This window comes from Tympanuchus pallidicinctus, unplaced genomic scaffold, assembly GCF_026119805.1.
Source record: "Tympanuchus pallidicinctus isolate F22 unplaced genomic scaffold, pur_lepc_1.0 scaffold8, whole genome shotgun sequence".
Classification (NCBI taxonomy): Eukaryota; Metazoa; Chordata; class Aves; order Galliformes; family Phasianidae; genus Tympanuchus; species Tympanuchus pallidicinctus.
In genome coordinates, this window is record NW_026294802.1 from 36,903,514 (window position 1) to 36,923,381 (window position 19,868).

General features: G+C 35.3%; 1 protein-coding gene across 4 annotated transcripts in view; it reads right to left on the reverse strand.

Moving 5' to 3' along the window:
- DOCK4 (dedicator of cytokinesis 4) overlaps positions 1-19,868 on the reverse strand; it is a 237,533-nt gene that overhangs the window by 142,104 nt on the left and 75,561 nt on the right. For all 4 annotated transcript variants that reach the window (XM_052667945.1, XM_052667946.1, XM_052667943.1 and 1 more), the window contains exons 2-8: positions 15,116-15,199; positions 14,329-14,369; positions 11,960-12,015; positions 10,309-10,405; positions 6,409-6,557; positions 2,199-2,283; positions 392-543 (exon numbers count right to left, since the gene is read on the reverse strand). In XM_052667945.1, coding sequence (XP_052523905.1) covers positions 392-543; positions 2,199-2,283; positions 6,409-6,557; positions 10,309-10,405; positions 11,960-12,015; positions 14,329-14,369; positions 15,116-15,199 — 664 coding nt within the window. The remainder of the gene's footprint in view (positions 1-391; positions 544-2,198; positions 2,284-6,408; positions 6,558-10,308; positions 10,406-11,959; positions 12,016-14,328; positions 14,370-15,115; positions 15,200-19,868) is intronic.

A 19,868-nucleotide genomic window follows, 5' to 3' on the forward strand; every position in this document is an offset into this window, starting at 1 on the left:
GGTTGGAGGTACCTAGGAGAATTCATCTTATGAATATTACAGAGCAAGCAAGCAACAGTTGTAAGTTTGAATGTGCACTGATTAGGAGAAAGGAAAACAGAGATACTAAAAAATAACCCTTGAGACACAAAACTAATATTCAGTCTGTATGCACAGGTGTATATATGTTCCCTCTCAAGTAAAACCAGCTAAAAACTGAAATAAGTAAAAAAGCCAGAGAAAAATATATGATTTCAATCCAAAATTATATTGGCAAATATTAAGTATAGGAACTGGATTACGAAACAAATTTAAAAAAAAATCTTGTTTCTCAATGTGGAATTTATTACCATGACAGACAGTGCGCAGTGACAATTTAAAATCAGTATCCTACTGAAAAATTATATGCTACCTGATGGGCCGATTTTCTTTACTATCAAAGAGTGAGAAGATTACTTCCAGTTCCTCTCCCAGATTGGAGCACATTAGACTCTTCATCTGAACGAAAAGATGGTGGCTGCTGGCTGGTACAGGCGTGTCTTTTTTTCGATGACGATGCTCCATCTAAACATATCACAAAAAACACAGCAGTCAGTTTGAATTAAATGTAAAGATCTAGGAACAAAACAAAAGGTAAAAAAATACAATACTGGATTACTTTCTTCTTCCCAATTTTTAAGCTTTTGATTCAGTATTAATTTGTAACAGTGCTTTGTTCTTTCTTCTTTTTTCCTTACTGTGAGAAGGAGAAAGTAGGAAAGCCACTTTGCCAACGTTACACTGCATCATTATTGTCCCTTGGAAAAGCAGTAACCTCTAGAAGTTTGCCTTTTTTCTGCTCCAAGAATTTCAACCCATTTTAAATGCCTGTGCTGTAACCACATTATATTTCATAGCTGGTTTAAATAGTTAATGATCCGATATTCTACTAATCAAGCACACAAAGAATGCTTTGGCAAAAGACTACATAGAAGTATTTTTAAATGGAAAAAATTACTCCTGTATTTTCTAATCGCTGGCAGAACATTATGTAAAAGTTACTAAGCTCTCCTGATTTGACTTTACAGTTTATATCTTTCCATTTTAGTCAACAATTAAGGTGATGTACTGTTTTTCTCTTATGTCGTACCAAAACCAATTTTAAAACAGCAATCTTTATAAGTTACTGAGGCCCCAAACCAAACACTTTTTGGATCTTTTTTTTCTCTTTATTTTTGAAAGTACAATCCACAAGTTTCATCATTAATTTTCTGGATTACTCTTTTTCTGTAAGTTTCTTCTTATGATTGATGGTTTCTCAGTGTTTGTCACTTACTGCTTCAATAGAATTCCATACGATTACATGTGACTTTGAACCTGCCCAAAGGTATACTGATTCCAGAGTGAATAAATTACCATTTGACTCCACAGCATACAGTTTCAAAATCTATCAGTAAAAATTATTGCACATATTAAAATTTTGGCTCCATAACAAATTATCACAATTTCCCTACATTCTATATTCTGCATTAAATACATGCATTAGCATAAATAAACATTAATTTAAATAAAAGTTTAGTTTGAAGCAAGTAAGACTCAGAACTCTATTACTGTAACTGCGATACTACTATGAGCAAAGGCCTGTAGAAATTAATTGGAATGCTTTCTTAGACTTCATTTGATGTAACATCAGAATAAGAAATACCAGTACTCTTTTTACAAAACCAAGATGGGCTCTCATGCCCAAAGGAGAGCTGTCCTACGTAGCTCAGCTGCCATTAACATTAATGTATTAGAAGAGATCAACAAGCCAATATGATTAATCATGACAATACTTGTACCACAAGTATGTTATTTTATTTCCACTAATGTTATCTAATGGGACTCATGGGCCACTTAAAGAACTAATGATGAGGAGTCTCATAAGCTATTATTGAAGATTAAATTCATCTTAGAACTCATAAATTTAATGATATATCAGAAAACAAAGCTGTGAGTAAATAACATGTGGAATGTACATGTGTGCAGACAGACGATATAAAATCAAAGCATCCCATGCAGAGGAGGAGATGAAAAAAATATTAAAAATAAATCTTCTTTCATCATAGTAAAACCCATTGCATTAGCAAATTCCAGTGTATTTGAGCAAAAAAGTACTTTTGATTAAGTAGAAGAAAGTTATCATGACAACCTCAGCATGTAATCTGTCAGCACAAGGACAGAGTATTAAATTCACATACCAGCCTGTAGAGCTCCGTAATGCTGATCTCTTCAGGATCCACCATAGCATACTCTTTTCTTGGAACTAAGTCAAGTCCCAGTTGTCTACATGAGGAAAAAGAGAAATAAAGAGATACTATAAAGCACTAGAATAACAGTAAGTAGTTTCTACATAGAAAGTAAATAAATCAAGAAATTTAACTAACTTCCTTCATTTAACATCAACATTCCATTTAACAAAGGAAATACTAATTGATACTCCAAACATGTTAGGGGGCTTTTTTGAAGTTTGTGCATGATTCCTCTCTATTCGTCACTTCGTAACAGTAATGGAATATCTTTTCCCACAGTATTTAATTCCATTTCACAGTGCAGGAAATGTGCAATGGATACCATTCTTAGTCCTACTGCGGACACTGCACAGTGAGAACTGCACAGGTATTGTCATTTTGAATGACAATCACAGAAGATAATACAAAAAGAAAATCCATACAATGTCAAATCATCAGTTTATTTTAAATTTGGACCGTATTGCATCAAAGCTGCTTGGCTGTGTCTCCTGAATGAAATAATTAAATACACTTCAATCAACAGGAATAAAAAAGTATTTTCAGCATAGCAGCAAGTAATAAAGATCATAAATGGGGTTGTCATGCTGAATTTAGAGAAAAAAATGACAGATTAGAAAACTTAAAAATATTTGCTTTTAAAGAATGGGAACTGATGACTTCAGAAATCATAATTCTGAGCAGACAGTTCTTCCACAGCATTAGATACTTAGGCTTTCAGTTAACAGTTAAGTGCTTTCAGAATCCCCTGAAATTCAATTACTTCTACTACTGAGTAGTATTTAGTCAGAGTTTGATTGAAGAATCTACGTGCTAAAGAAAAGAATTTGGAAACAGCACCTCAATGCCAAAAGTTATTTCCAGTTTTAAAAAATTGTTAGAGAGTGGTTTACCCTGCTGATGGGACAGAAATTAAATAGAAGGGAATACAAAGAGAGATGGATCTGACATGATCCATTCCATCTCCTTCAAGTTGAAAGACTGGAAACAAATGATGTTGAAATTCACGCTTTTTAGAAAAAGGATGCCATGGCAGACATACTCATTTATGTAAAGTAAACTGTGCCTGTATACAGTGGCTGCGCTCATTTGTTTGTTTTTAAGCTCCGCACTTCAGATGTAAAGTACTTTCTCTATAGCAAGCTTTCAATAAGTACATATTTTAAATCACATCACTTTCACTCGTGCTAAGCGAAAGTAGACTTGACATTGATAGGCAAAAAATACATCTTTAGAGCTCATTAAGGGATTTTTTAGATATTTAATCAAGCCAAAATTACATTTTGGACCATCTTTTGTGTCACTCTTGCTGTGCTTTCACCGTTTCTCTCAAAGGTTTTGAATAAGTTTTATCTCGTATTTAGAAGAAAACTATAAATTCCTCTTTATGCACTCAAATTCTATGGAAATTGAATTCTTAAGAAAGTAAGAAGTCTATTAACAAAAACAGAACATCCTTTATTTTACAAAGAGACCTTAAGAGTGAAATAACTGTAAGGCTGGTTTATAAATAATGAAGTAAGAAAGATTTGCCATATTAAGATGATAAGATGCATTGGAAATGAACTCAGAGATGATCAATAAAATCTGATGTCCAAACAAAACTGCCAGTAGCATTCTTTTTGCTGCTCACTACAATAAATACAAACCCAAACTTGATTAAAACAACATGATGAGAAGTATCCATGGCATGTACATAACAGATGTAACTCTGGCACAAACACAAGTAGGTGCAAAGTGGTTTTATTACACAAAACTAAGGGTTCAAACATCTGATCTCAGAAAACTTGTTTAGGAAATATTGCATTACTCTTCCAACTTGTAAACTTAGAAAGATGTGGAAAGTCCAATTCTCATTATCTTGTTCTGTTTGAAATTTTTCAAAACAATTTACAGCCATTTCTGTTTCTGTCCTAAACATCAGCTTTCATGGATGCTGAGTCTCCTTTGTTACAATGAACTCCTGTGCTGGAAGAAGCTTAATTTTGCTCTAAGCAGTCCCACAAAACAACCTTGTTACTTTCAAAACAGAGTAATGGGTTGAAAGCAAAAACAGATTCTTTTAAAACTCAGGGTTCCTGCCTGACTGCCTGGCATCGCTGGTTCAAAAACAGCCCAGATATGATAGCTGGGTTCAAGTTTGAGATGAAAAATGCCCACTTCATAAAATACAACACTGCAACCATCTGTAGCCATTGCAGCAGACACTTGCACAAAAATATATTAAAAAAAAGACACAACATACAGGCATTGGGCAGATCAGAGGAAATAAAAGTCTAAAGCTGTGCCAATTAGTAGCAGCTTATGATGTTTGTTATAACAGAATTCTGAGAATGTTGCCTGGTTCAAAGAATGAGGAAAGACCAATATTCTAGGAGAAAAGAAAAAAGTTCCATACCTGTAGGGTGGGGAGGAAATACTACGGATAAGATCCACATCATACTTATTCCTACTGAGAGTATTTCTTTCCGCTATGAAAGCTAGAGTGACTGAAGTGTATTTCAGTCACAAGCTTCAAGGAATATACCCACCTTTTTCAAAGGCTGATTCAGACTTCACAAGTTCTGCATTATTCTATTCAGGGTCATACATTTTGTAAAAGAGCTTGCTATGGAACAAGGTATAGAGCACTGCTCTGAGTAGACTATCAGCCTGTATTAGGTTATCAGCCTGTTATGGTATAAAAACTACTATTCCAATATACAGGACTTTAATCTATGAGATCAGTTTACTTTTTTTTGTTGTTTAAATAGTTTTCCAAAGTCAAATTTATTGTTTCAGATGAACCACAGAATCACCAGGGATGGAAAAGACCTTCAAGATCTCCCTGTCCAACAGTCCACCTACCACCAATGTTTCCCATTAAATCATATCCCTTAGCACAACACATCAGTGTTTCTTGAACACCTCCAGGGACACTGACTCAGTCACCTCCCTGATGATCAAAGAAATCAAGTGTTTTTGTTATCTTCATGACCACATAAAACAGTGATGGTACTGCCTTAGGGTAGTGTACTGCGAGGGACAAGGGATGCTCCTATCACTCTTGATGCAGATACCAATCTTACACTTGTCCTTTCATTCCCAGGGACCTAGCAAAGTAGCCAGGAGTGCTACACTGAGGAGACAAATACAATATATTATAATAAAGCAAAGGGCTACAGATTTAGCAATGCAGTGTTACTGTGGAGGAAGCACTGCAAAGCATGCTGTAAATAACAGCAGCAAAATTTACTGTCTCTGGAGCCTATTTCATCTGGTCTCCTGATTTCTGAATTCAAATCAAATTCAGTACCAAAAGCAAGGCATGCATGCCAATATGATCAACAGCAGCACATTCCATTTTTGCATTTTCCATGCTACTCAGCTGTCCAACCATACCAAGCACACACTTCTTTAGCTTACTGCCCTTCCAAATTATGCAAGATAGTAACAAGATCTGTGAAACTTGTATTCAGAAAGTGATTTAGAAATCATTTTTATCATCATGCATTATGCTAACAATTCTCTATCCCTACAAGTCTTCATACTGTTAGGCATTTAGTAACACTGTAACACTGAAGAGATATTATTTGAAGTAGCACGGGTTTAAGACAAATGAAAATTTCTTTCTTTGAAAAAAACAACTTAAGAGAATATAACTGGGGCTATCAATTTTTATTTGTCACTCAAATAAAAGAAAGATGGATAGAATAGTATCAAGATGAATACTAAAGATGCTAAAGTAGAAACTGAATCATAGAACACAGATCAAGAAGATTAAGTAGTGTCAGCCAATATAATTTCAGTTAATACACAGAGCTATGCAACACTACGCCGCATAAGAATCTGGGCAGATATGTTTTTAAAAGACTTAAAAGGAAACTGCAGAAATCCAGTATTCTAACATACTATCTGCAGTTCTCTTGCAGGTCATACCAGTGCTGTGTGAAATAAATTGAAGCAAGTATGTCTCTTCAGTGGAAGGAGAAAAGAAAGGAAAAGCTGTAAGTAATTTTTCACTGCTAAAACACAGTGGACAGAAAAACAATGAAGGAAAAAATCCATAAAGAAAAGCAACATCAGTCAGAAATTAGTTCCTTATTTCAACATTCTATATCGAGCCTAAAACTGGTATTATAATGAGATTACACTATTTTCTTCTACAACTATAGCTACTCACTCATTGCCCCAGTCCAGACGAGCAGTGATGTGTCGCTTCACATCCTTCATTCGATCATGGGTGAGGTGGCCAACCAGGACTTGCCTTCGCAGGTCTAGGATTTCATTCATTATATGCCACAGTCGGTGAAAGAGATCCCCCTCATTTCTCTGTGAGAGAAATAAAGAATTGCATCTACACCAACTGACAGTCCTAATGAATACAAATGTGATATGGAAATCAATATCCTTCCATCCTTATTCCCTTAGTCAGTCATGATCCTCTTCCTCTCTCTAATGCTTTGACCTCTTTACCTGTATGTATGCATGCACATGTGCATAAAATCATTTTATCACAGATAACTCCTTTGCACTGTCCACACTCCATAATTTCACTCAAACTCCTAACACCACACTTTTACACAGTCTGATTTATATGACAGATATGACAAAGATTCAATAAAAAATTGCTGAATGTCACAGCACTGTTTTATTCTGAAAGCATTTTCATTATATGTCATTTCATCAAAACTGGAACCATGACAGAGTAATTCAAGACCATTTGAACTCACACACACAAGGGATCAAAAGGGAAAAGCTCCTAGAATTCAAACTCTGAATCACACAGCATTAAAGTTCTTTTAATTCTTTCAGGAACATAAATGTACACACTATGGCCTAACTGTAAATAAATAGACTCTTGTAGACAGAAATCTCCTCCAGACTGTTCTGCCTCACCTAACTGCAAAACAGAAGAAATTACATGAATATGAATAAAACACATCCTCCTACTCTAATTACATACCAGTTAATGACATAAACCATTTCCCATGATGGTTTCCTCCCTAACAGCATAAGTTCTTTTAACTCTTCCTTCACTTTACAGTAGGCAGTTTTACTTAATATAATTTTTCTAAGAAACTGTATGTTGAAAAAATTACTGCAACCTCAATTAAGCGACATATCACAAAAAACCACTGAAAATTCAGATCTGTTCTGCTTATTTTTTCTAAAAACAAACAACACAAAAAAGTAACCACCCTAAGCCACTCATTTCCCTTTTACTTCTTCCTAAGAAAAAATGACACAAAACCAACTTTCAGCTATTACTGCTAGATAATTGCTATGAAAAACGAAAATTCTCCTAGAAGCATCATTATTCTCTGTCAGTACATTTTATATTCCATGAGTTCTGAAAAACACTGCTCTGTGACAAATTTGCCTTTTTTATTTCACATTCATTCACTTCATAAGCTCGCTAAAATAAGCACTGATTTATTGTTTCTTTTGGTTGTCTGCAAAAAAAAAAAAAAAAAAAAAAAAAAAAAGGAAAATCAGTGTGTTTTAAACACACAATAATAACAGCAATGAAGAAAAAGGTTGCTAAAAAAGTCAGCTTCAGTAAGAACCACAGAATATATGAACTCTATAAGTAAAAGAAAATCAAAAAAACAGGTAAATAGTGTCTAAAAGCAACACACTGAAAAAGTCTTTATGGGAGCATTATATAGGCTGACTGCTTGTGCACACAGCATTCCATTAGTTACAGGGATTTAATCTTTCATTAAAAATAAAACAAATCAAATAATCAATAATTCATGTGTATCTTTGTTTTTGATCTGCGATGATAAACTCTACTGAGGTAAAACATTTAGCAGAATACAAGAGACATGCTATTTCACAGTAACATTAAGGTCAAAATAACGTTTTCAATGCAGCATCCTTTTTTCAAAGGTTTAGCATTTGTCTGAGTTTCTTACAACTCAAAGCGGTGAGTGGTCCTGCAAGCAAATGCTCCTGCTTTTTAGACTTGGTTCTTTACAAAAGCAGATTGTGATTTTGCTCCTTTTCCATTTACATCCTTCCTCATATGTAAGCACAGAAAGCAATTACACTTAGATGTGCTTAAGACAGTTAGGAAAAAAACTTCCTATGTAATATAGAGAAATTTCAACATAGTTCTGAAGCTCACCTTAGAAGTAGTTCATACTGCTTAACTTTTTAGATTGACTGTCAAGTCTAATTTGATACTGTATAACACTGAATTCAACATGATTTTTTAGGTTCTTTCAGGAAAGCTTTCACTAAGCAAACTAGCCACTGTACCAATTGCAGGTTTCAGAAGTGTCGCCTGGTTCTGAATAGTCTCTCTGAACACAATCCCTACAATCACCACTCAAAAGGAAGCAGTCCAGCTGCTTCTGAACCATTCTGACTCGTGGACTTTATTACACAACAAAAGCAGGCCCTCTACGAGTAAAGTGAGAAGACAGCTAAGCTTCTCACAGTTTAAGTCACAATCATCAATTCAGCAAGGACTTTGTTAAGTCCTTGCTGAGTTAAGACCAGGACTTTGAGGTCTGCACTATAAGAAGATGCAGGGAAACTACAGAGATGCAAAAGGAAACATTTCAATTCCATCTGATATGTGCGTATAGTGTCAAGTCTAAGCCGTGGTTAGGATTCAGTGTAGCAGATCAGAAGGAGAAATGTTAAGAACCAAAGATGACCACAATGAAAATCAAAATTTAGTAAGTCTAAATGGAAGCAACACTTCAAATATTGCATTTCAGTCTTTAAAGACAATTCCACAGGGAAAGTTAAAACAACAACAACAAAACCACAAGTGAAGAGAGGAAAGAGAAGGAGGTATGAGGGAATTGATGATAATTATTACAAGTTAGATTATAAGGATTAAAAAAAAAAATTGAAAAGATGTAGAATGGTGAGAGAAGACTAAATTTCAGTCAAAATAGAGAGATTAAAGATTTAACAGTTTTCTATGTGTTTTAAGAATACCAAAACCAAATAATTTCTGTCTTTAGCGGCAGCCAATTAAGTGATGAAATGGTAGAATTTTTGACAATGAAGAACAAAGTAACTTCAGAGAGGGACCTTCTGTAAGAAGCTGTAATAGGATTTCAAAGACAAGTGCAAATGAAATATGGAAATGTATGCATAAGAAGAAATTAAAGGGACAGTAATATTAACTGCCACAGAGCACCTTAAGCGTGATTTCAGACAAGCAAGGGTGACAAAACAAACTGAACTGACGATGTCAGGAAGAAAGAGAAAAGAACCAGCGCCACAACATATCCAGATAAGGAAAATAAGAACTGAGAAGCAAGGAACTTTTGCTGAAAATATGGATGAGACAAAGTACCAGGCGCCACTTCAGAAGTGTGTAACTGCTAGGCCCAAAATTAGCTCATTATTGTTAATGAAGAACCACTTCTGACTCCCTTTATCAGTGAGGACTCAACAGCTGGCATCCTTTGATCTTTGAATCACATACAAGTGACCCTGGTCAAGTAAAATGGACATGCCTTGGTACTTATGAATGTGTAGATGTAAAAGAAAATAAAATCTATAAGAAAATGAGCATGAATCAAATCAGCTGGCTTAGGGACTTTACATAACTGAAAATGTAATGTTATTTATACAATACTTTGCCTGAAAATGCAGTTCTTTTTTATATTTCATACAATTTATTAATAATGTTTTCTAAGTCATTTTTTCTTCTTCTTATCTTTGCACATACATATTCTGGTCACTCAACCGCATTTTCCCTCAATTAATGTATTGGATCTGCTATTATCATTTATAGGTATGATAATAATACCAGTCAAGGAGTCTGACATTCCCACATTTAATTATTTTTAAAGTTATATTAAAATAAGAATTGTAGATTCTTTGACTTATTTACAGGGTCAGGGTGAACATTAAACCACAAAAGACAAGTGAAAAAAAAATAAATAGAAAAACAACAATTAGATAAATCCAATAGGAAAAGAGAATCACAAATTGTCCACTACCTTTAATTATATTTTTTTCTTTTTTCATGTATTTTCACAATATTTTAACAACATATCTGGTCTTTCGAGCTGGTGTTCAATCAAAGCAACTTATTCAAAGTACTTGCCACATAGAGTTGTTTCCACATCGTTCCCCAGTCTCTTAAAGTTGATGTCATCTCTGTAATAACAGAATCTTCTGTTGGAATAACCATTTCAAATTGTCTGAAACGTGCAGAAGAACACATGGTATTACATAAGCATTACAAATCACAGTACGGTTACTAACATAACGACTTCCTCCTGCCAACAGCAATGTCAATTAAATTAAAAGGGAGTTCCTTCAACCCTCAAGACTTTTATTTATACATTTTCTTTAATCCTCATGGAAAGTATTGGTCCTAGAGAAGTCAAGGCAAGCATTTTGCCATGAGATAAGCACATCAAACACTACTTTTATGTCAAAGTAATTTCCCGTGGTTTTCAAAGGATTTCAAAATGATCTTGCCACTTTAGGTTAGATTGCAAGTCAGCGACTGCTGCCATACTTTTTAAACACATCTGTTTATAGAAAAAATGTGATTTCTTCAGCTGAAAATGTATATTAAACTTGAAAATAAAATTGGTACAGTACGAGTGAGTTCCTCATTTTTCAATGCTGAGCAAGAAAAACCTGAGTTGGCTTGATCAAGACTAAAGACTAAATCATACCATCACTTTATATACCACCATCATTATCACTTTGTTCTTACATTCAGCACATTTTAAAAGTCTGTATCATGCCTAAAGTACTTTTCTCATGATATAATTTCTCTTTCATCAAGTTAACAATGTGAGAGCCCCCAGCCCTGATGTTCTGTACATCACCTGAACAGGAAACACCGACTACAGAAAAAAATGCGGACAAATAAGATTGTCTCCCTTCTAACATTGTCATGGTGTCTGTTAAGAAAAAATTATTCTACACTTAAGCTTTGTTGACAGTTTACAACAATTTTATTTCACTGAACATTCAGTTTAATCTACAATCACTTTCAAAAGAGAAATGATCCTAGGGTATAATAAAACATGGGTACACTGAACTCTATAGCAAACAACTCTTTTGAGCAGCATTGCAATTCTCATTTTCACCTGTGTGAATGAGACATTCAAATATTTACTTAAATATATTAAAAAGTCTTCAAGGTTCATTTTTGCTAGTCAGGAAACGCTGACCTACACAGCCATCCAAGCACCCAAAATCAAAGCCATCCACACCTGTTTTTATAGGCCTCCATCTAATTTGATAATAAATGCTTTTATTTAAAGAGATTTTAAACCATTACGTAAATGTGAACACTCCCAAATTACATAAAACTTTGGAAAAGACTGTGTTAACATCACTGCCAAGTGTAACTTTTTAAAAGTGCTACTTTCAAAGTAAGTATTAAATTTCCAAAAAAATCACTTTATTTTACTCAGAACATTCTAGTTTCAAAAAACTTTGTACTAATTTTAATCAATTGTTCCTTTTTTTTTTTAACTCTTCTAAAAATGAAATGAGATCAGTCATTATCAAGAATAGCTATTTGCTTTTCATCACCTGAAGGAAGGCAGTAAGGAAAAGAAAATCTCTATTCTTTTACAATTTTAGTGAAATCTTTTGCCACTGAATTGATCCTTAATCTTAACATTTGTTTTTGTAAAATAAAATCATCACTCCTTGCCAGATTCACAAATGTTCTTTGGCACAAGTAAGTTATCGTGTATAAATATGTAAATCCCCAAAATTTCACCTACCCTTTGTTCTTAACGCATGCATTTTTCAAGTGAATGTAGTTGGATGGAAAGATACCCTGAAAAACAAAATAGGTTAGGTAAAAATAACCAAAAAATTCCCTTCAGTGAGTTTGGAGAGTAATCTTAAAGCATCATTTAATATGCAAATGCATGCTGAATTGAAAGTCCTCCAAATAATTACCAACAAACACACACAAAAAAGAATTCAATATATACACAGTACAGATCTAAAGGAAATTAAAATGCCTTCAGTAGAGTTTATCTTTCAATATTTAAGAAAATTAGAATATAAACTTGTAAAGCATGTATAAGATTGCTTGACAGCTCATTTATCCTAAATAATTTATCAGTATTTCCCCTGAGAAATTTTTTTACCAACAGGATCTTAACAAGATCTCTTCAGTACAGATTTTCAAAATAAATGAAGTTAATGAATTTCAATAAAAATAAACAAAGATAGATTAATAAATACAACTTTATTTGGGAGTTACTGTGCCATGCAGCGAACCTGAAAGGTGCAGTAGAGGCACCTCAGTGCCTCAGTGTTCAGACTGGAGTGGTCCTTCCTAGTTAGCTGAGCGTTCTCCACTGCTCTTTTGCATGGATAACAGTGTCACAGCACTTACACCACACTAACCATCATTAATCATAATGGTAAGCAAAATTAAGCAATTCAACTTCCAAATTCTGGCTTAGAATATAATACACTACTGCTAGCTACATAATGCAGCATAGGAAAATATGTGTGTGCCCTTCCTTATTACAAGCCCAGCTACATACAGCTTTCCACTGTAAAGGTGCCCAATTTTCTTATAACACAAACCACTGTTAGACTTTTGAAAAAAAAGACATCTACTGTGTAATAGCAGCTGCCCTTGAGAATACTCCTCCTCCTCAGCAGTGTGAAGCAGTTCAGGAGAGCACCTCCCGAGGACAGCAAGAGGTGTAGCTTTGGCGTTTGTAACAATGTCCCCGAAATGAGGATGGTGCATACATAGGGGTACTGCAGACCAGCTGCCACAGACAATTTCTCTGAGCACCCAAGCTGCTGGAATAACAACATGAGAATTTTGACAGAGCAATACCAATTATAAGCTGACTTACAATAGGTGTTCTTATTTTACTTTTGGAAAGGGTCCCCTGAAAAATTCAGTTCATAAAACTGTTTGCCTTCCTTTTTTTCTATGAAAGTAGAAAATATCTATCTTGTTCCTTCACACATCAAGTCATGTTTAGAAAACCTATTCATAACTTCTATCAACACATTTGACAGACCATAAAGAAAATGACAGCAAACATGTGGTGAGAACTGCAACAAAAGACACAGAAGATGTGATAAATACCGACTGCTCAAGTTTCATAAATCAAATTGTAATATTTATCAATGAGGTCAAAGTAGTAAATGTCAGATTAGACACTGGCTAAATTTATTTCTCACACTGACCCTCCACATAAAGCAAAACAAATTCATGTGACCAGAGCCTGAAAGCTTAGGGACAAGAAACAGGTGACATATATGATAGGAATACCTAGAAACTTCTGAAATTTACATGTCATATGCCCTCGTTTGCAGCTGAAGAGGCTTGGAAACGAATTAGGAAAGGGAAAAAGAAAAAAAAAAAAAGGAGATAAGGTGACTAAGATGACAACATGAGTTTAAGGAAAAACAAGTGATTTCAGTACTGTTGAAGGAAAAGAAGTCTTGAAATGGTTTCCCATACGAAAAACGAGTACTTTATACTGACAGACCTAAGTCAACAGGAAAGTAAGAAAACAGAATTACGGTTAAGACAGGAAAATCTAAAATGCATTCAAGATGAACAAATGCTGAAGAAAATAAGTGTATGAATAACATGATATTTCATGTCTGAACACAACAAAAACCAAACAGTGAATTCTACCAGCTACACTCCCATGGAAATCAAAGATTACACAACAAGGAAAAAAAAGACAAAACTTCTTTTATGTGGAAACAGACAAATCTTTTCATCTGATACTCCACATATAGCTCCAATGGCTGTTGTGAACCAATATATACCATCAAGAAAATAGGCATAGTCTAATTAATTAACTTTTCTAACATTATTTGCAGTTTCCATTCTTGGTAGTCTTTTCCCTTTAAGTTAGCTTCTAAAAATCAGATTAAAAGAAAGTTTGCCAGAGCCTTGGATTTGTCATCCAAATGCACAAGAGCCTTTGAGAAGTGTAATCATTGTCCAAATTTAATTCATGCAATATCAATAATATACTTAACACTAAGCTCCATTTTTCTTTCAAGGGTAAATATCATCTACTTACAAGGAGACTATAAACTTTTTTAGAAGCAAATACACATTTTGCCAAAGTGTAAAACTGTAATTGATCTTTACCTTAACATTGGGGTTTTTTAAGGCAAATCCTCTGTACCAACCTGTGAAGAAAGAACATTTTTGTTTTTCAAAGTATGCAAGTCATTTCCATACGTAAAACAGATTTCATTTTTCTTTTCGGACAGATACAACTAATATGCAGTGATGTCAGATTGCACTCATTTAGAGTACTTTCCATATAACGAGAGGTAATTTGTTTAAACCAACTCATATTTAGATGATTTAATTCACACTTATTTTCAGGAATTACTCTTTTACCCTTATCCCCGACTGTTTCTAACAATGCAACCCAGATATATTTTGCACTGGACAGAAAGTCTAATGCAAAAGAGGAAACAGATTTATATTCATTGCAAACATTTACAAATCATTTTTGAACTTCATAATCCAAATGTTTTGATTGCATTACTCTACAAGATTCATAATATACCCAGTTCAAAATGACAGATCCTTTGCCTTCTGTAGAAACGTTTCTTAAAGGTTAATAGTATATCATCCCAAAATTAAAAACGAACAAACAAACAAACAACAAAACGATACCTATTTAATGAATGTATAAAAACTCTTTTGGAAAAGATCTTAAAGATCATCAAGTCCAACTGCAACCTAGCCTTACTGCCCTGACTGCCCTGACCCACCACTAAATCACTTCCCTGAGCACCATGTTTTCTTAATATTGATGACTTCAAAAATTTAGTCAGTTAAGAAAATTAATGAGTAGCGGTGGTGTTCAAGTCAACACCAAAGGATCCTTCATTATCAGTGGAAGTCCAGCCAGTGAACTCACCATCACACTTCTCCAGTATCTGAACTGTGTCTCCAATCTCCAGTGAGAGGCCATGTGGGACTGTTCCTCGAAAACCAGCTATTACTGAAAAAGACAGAAAGTTTTTATTATTTGCATGATTAAAATATAAAACAGGATTCCTTGTTAATAAAATTCATATATTAGTGGGGAAAGTTAAGAATGGAAGGAGTTGAAGAAAGAGTTGGAGGTTAAACCACTGTTATGAACAGAATATCTAAACACAGGGTTCATATAAAAGAAAGAAATGCTTACAGACCTACTATGCACGAATGGAAATACTGGTGAAGGCTGTCAGCTAGTCTGTTACACATAACTACCCTCAAGGACAGAAACTGTTTCATTCCAAATGTTCCCGCTAACAGATAGCTGACCTCAGACATTTGCAAGCAAAACGTGCCAATATTTTTGTTACCATCTGTACCACCAGCATGTCACAAAAGGCAAGACTTATTTCTCAGTAGTTTAATGGGTTTGTAGATCCAACACTCCATATAGTAATCCCAGCTGAGGAAATGTTCAGCGTGTGTAGAACAGCAATGAAAGCATGCTAAAGCAGGCTGTTTACTAAAACCCAGTGGCACGCACTGCTCTGCCCACAGCCTTGCTGGCCAGAAAAGCTGAGCATGCATGGGCATGACCTCAGGCTGGAGAAACAAAGCGCCCTCCAGAGCAGTGGTCTTTCCAAATACTTAAAGCAATCCAGATTTAAAACTTACACTGTAAGCACTAAAAAAAGAGGCAGCTATTTTTTTTTTTTTTTTTGCTCAGAATCAACACATAATACCACAAAACTGCCCGAAAAACTCCTTCCTACAATTGCTAAAAATTGATTGACAAGCCAGATGACAATTCAGCCGTTCAACCCGAAGTTTGTTACAGCTGAAATTCTGAATTAAAAAGCTGCCTCACTCAAGCTAATACACTAAGCAATAGCGATTTCGATTCTCTGAATTGCAATATCATTTTGAAGCTTAATTTTGAACTTGAAAAGGAAAATGGCTTTCTAACCCTATCAAAGGGACAAAATGCAGCAAACCTCTTGGTGACCTGATAGAAGTCTTGCTGCTATCTAATATCTACCAACACAGATAGGAAAACACAAATCTCACAGTGATGTGAAAAAACAGCTTATGGCTATACAAACGAATCTTTGCATGTAAAAGCAAAAAAGGAAGACTGTCGGTGCAGCTGTGCTAAGTAAGCAACTACTCTTTTAAGAAAGGAAATGCAACATTTGAAGCCAAAAAATCCCTTTTAGCCTCTGGTCTTCTGCCTGGAGTCTCCCCCACCACAGGCAGTGACTGCACTTAGGTACAAACACAGAAGCAGCCTCCTACCTATGTTACAATGCTCCTAAAGCAGCAGCAGCTATTAGCTGACAGAGATCACAGAAATCTAAAATTCCTTTGTGAATCTTTGCCAGAAAGTTCGAGCTTTTCAGACTGAGACAATGGGATATGTTCTATGCCACAGGATGGCACGTTCCAAAACGTGCAGCAGTTCAGGAAAAAAAAAGAAAAAAAAAAAAAGCTTAATTTGGATGGTACGCCAATTTTGAAAGGTTGTGTGAAATTTGTTTCATTAATAACTGTAAGTAATGGCAATTGGACAAATCTCCCACCACACAGATGGAAACAAAAGCTACTAAAAACCAACATTATCTCCCCTCAAGCTCTATGATGCATTTCTTTTTTTTTAATTTAATATCACAGAAATAAATTACTTCAGCTGCAAAATCAGCAGGCAGTTTTAAAAGTCCTTCACATGCTGCGATAGAAGGATTTAAGAGCATAAATCTTGTCCTCGGGTATATGCACAAGTTCTACTTGACTTTGATGAAATGGCACACATGCCTATTTCCTATGATGTTTCAGTTCTCTGAAGCACTGTCAGTGCTTGGCAATGTGTAAGGCTAAGCTAAACACTCCATGCAAATTCTGAAGACAAAATACTTCCTTCGCTTCTAAAACAAAGTACATTTTTGTCAAATCCTTTCCAGAATTTGCCAGACATTACTGAATCACCCCTGCCCAGGGTCTTTATTCGCCCCTTTGGAAAAACCTTTTGAGATAACACACCTGGTCAGCCCCAAAGAGTCTGATATGCGAGCAGAACTTGCAGCAATGAGACTTCCTTTTTTTGAGGCATGTGAACTGAACAATCTACATTCAGTTTAGTGCTATTCCTACTCTCCAAGTTTTTACATAAAAACAGAGTACCCAAAGATATGCATACAGAAATAAAAAGAGCTGCTCTGGGTCACAGAATCAAAGAATCGTGGGGGTTGGAAGGGATCTCTGGAGATCATTGAGTTCAACTTCCTGCTAAAGCAGGTCCTTTACAGTAGGTTGTACAGGAAAATATCCAAATGGGTTTTGTATATCTCTAGAGAAGGAGACTTAGCAACGCGCCCTGAGCAGCCTGTGCCATTGCTCTGTCATCCTCACAATAAAGTTCTTCCTCATATTCAGACAGAACTCCCTGTGTTCCAGTTTGTGCCCCTTGTTCACACTTCAGAAACCACTAAAAAAAGCCTGGGCCATTTCACATTAGCTCTCCAGATACACTGGCATAATACCTGTAATGAAATAAAAATCTTACAGATCGAGACTGGAATATCTTAACTCAGTGATGGGCAGCCTAGGATATGCAAACAGACAGGAACATTATGATGCTGCCTGTCTATTCAGTGTCCTCCATAAGCAGCAGGAGGGCACAGAGAAAGAAATAATGCAGCTTGTAGCAGAGGGTAGTCCATCTATGCAAGTAATCCAAGTGATCTTCACCACATTGTTGGTGCTGCTCATCAAATGCTGGAGCAATTAGTGAAAAGTGCAACTCCACTCAGGCAGAAAGATTCCACAGAAAAATTCAGGGATTGGACAACTTCTTTTCAGCTAGCAGTTTTTTTTCAAAATTATATACAGTGCCTTAAAGTGTCAGCAGGCAAAGCAAAAATTAAGAAGGTAATTTTATTCCTGTTATGACAAAAAGAAACTATCCCCCACCCAATCAAATACCTAATTTTTCAGGCTTTTTTAATAGTTGCAAGAAAGTATATTCCCATTGAAAATGTTTGTCTAAGAATTAAGAACTAAGAATTTCCCAATTAATTCTTGGACAAAAATCGAAGAGCAGAAACAGATTACTTAATGTGAATAGATTTGTTTTAAAAAGCTGCTTATGAATGAAACATGTACAAATTCCCCTATGGTGCTGGAATGCCTGGTGCCATTCTGGTCAGCTTTCTAATTTCAAGGAAGTGAAAGTGAATTATGAAGTTTGCCATAATAGCTCCCATATATGGAGCAAATGAAAAAAAATTAAAGAATTTGCAGAACTAGTATGCTAACAAAATCTATGTCTTATTATAATTGTGAGATGTCTTATTTTTAAATTCTGTGAAAGAATGACATTAATTTTCTCCTTAAGAGTCAATATCTCGTCAGATTGTTATGATACAACTGACATCCAGTTTTTATAACTCAGTTACTAGATCAGATAAAGAGGTTTTTTCCTTTTTTTTTTCCTTCTATTTTTGAAAAGGCATTAAAAAAAAAAAAAAAAAAAAAAAAAAAAAAAAAAAAAAACCTTCTAGGACAAAGTAAAAAAGATTGAAATCTGACATACAGTAGAAAATAGCCAGAACTCAGAAGTCATTTTAGAGCACATATGGAAGACAAAATTAGATCTTGAAATATCCACTAGAAGGATAGCCTACAGAGTACCAGAGTACCAGGACAAAGAAAGAAAGAAAGAAATGAGGGCATCACCTGCACCACGAAGCCAGCACATTCACTACAGGTTTCTGGCAGGAGTCTAACAGAGGTCAGGCTCAAAACAGACAGATTTGTCTTTAGCAACGCCACTCAAACAAATGAGAAGTGCACAGCAGAGCAGCAAAGTAAGGCTCAGAAACCCACAGATGAATGTGGGACTGTGCATAGAGCAGGCAACTCAGCACAGAAAGGATTCCTTGGCTAACTTTCTACTAATCGTGTCCAGAACTGAGACTATGACAGGAGGCAGCTATTCACGCCTTGTATCTGTGGTGCATATACACATGTAGAATACTGGAAGGATAATAATGAAGTTGTGGAAAGAGGTGGCTTTAGTCCTCTTAGAGAAGATCCACGGGGCTCAGCAGCTTGGTTGGGACTCAGGGCTATTAGCAAAGCTGTGATATCATTTTAATGTGACAAACTTCTTGCCCTTTCCTCCAATGGACACACCATTCCACAATGAGAAGCTGTGGATCAGAAGCATGTGCACCCAAACACATTAATGTCATTATAGAACCAGAAGTTCTTACAGTTTCCTGTTTGCACTTTAAGTGAAGGCACAGTGATCAATGTTCCATTCAGTCACCTCTCAGCCCTCAGAGAAAGAGAAAAGTGAAACTCCAGAATAAAACTTAGTGGGAGGATACATTCTTTGCCAACAACACAACACCCAACTTGGCACTGTTAAATATATTCATGCTGCCAAAGGGTACTCAGAGGATAGGAAAACAAGATAACAACAAAACTCAGTTCACATAGGAGGTGAAATAATGGTGAGATCTATAATGACATGCAATATTAAAGCAACTCCAGGGTCAACATTTCTATAGTACTGCAAGTATATTGAAACCCAAATTATGAAACAACTCATTTACTTAAGAGCATGGAAATGGAACAGGTCATCTCACACAGATTCTTTCTTTGGGATTAAGTTACTTATCTGTGACAAA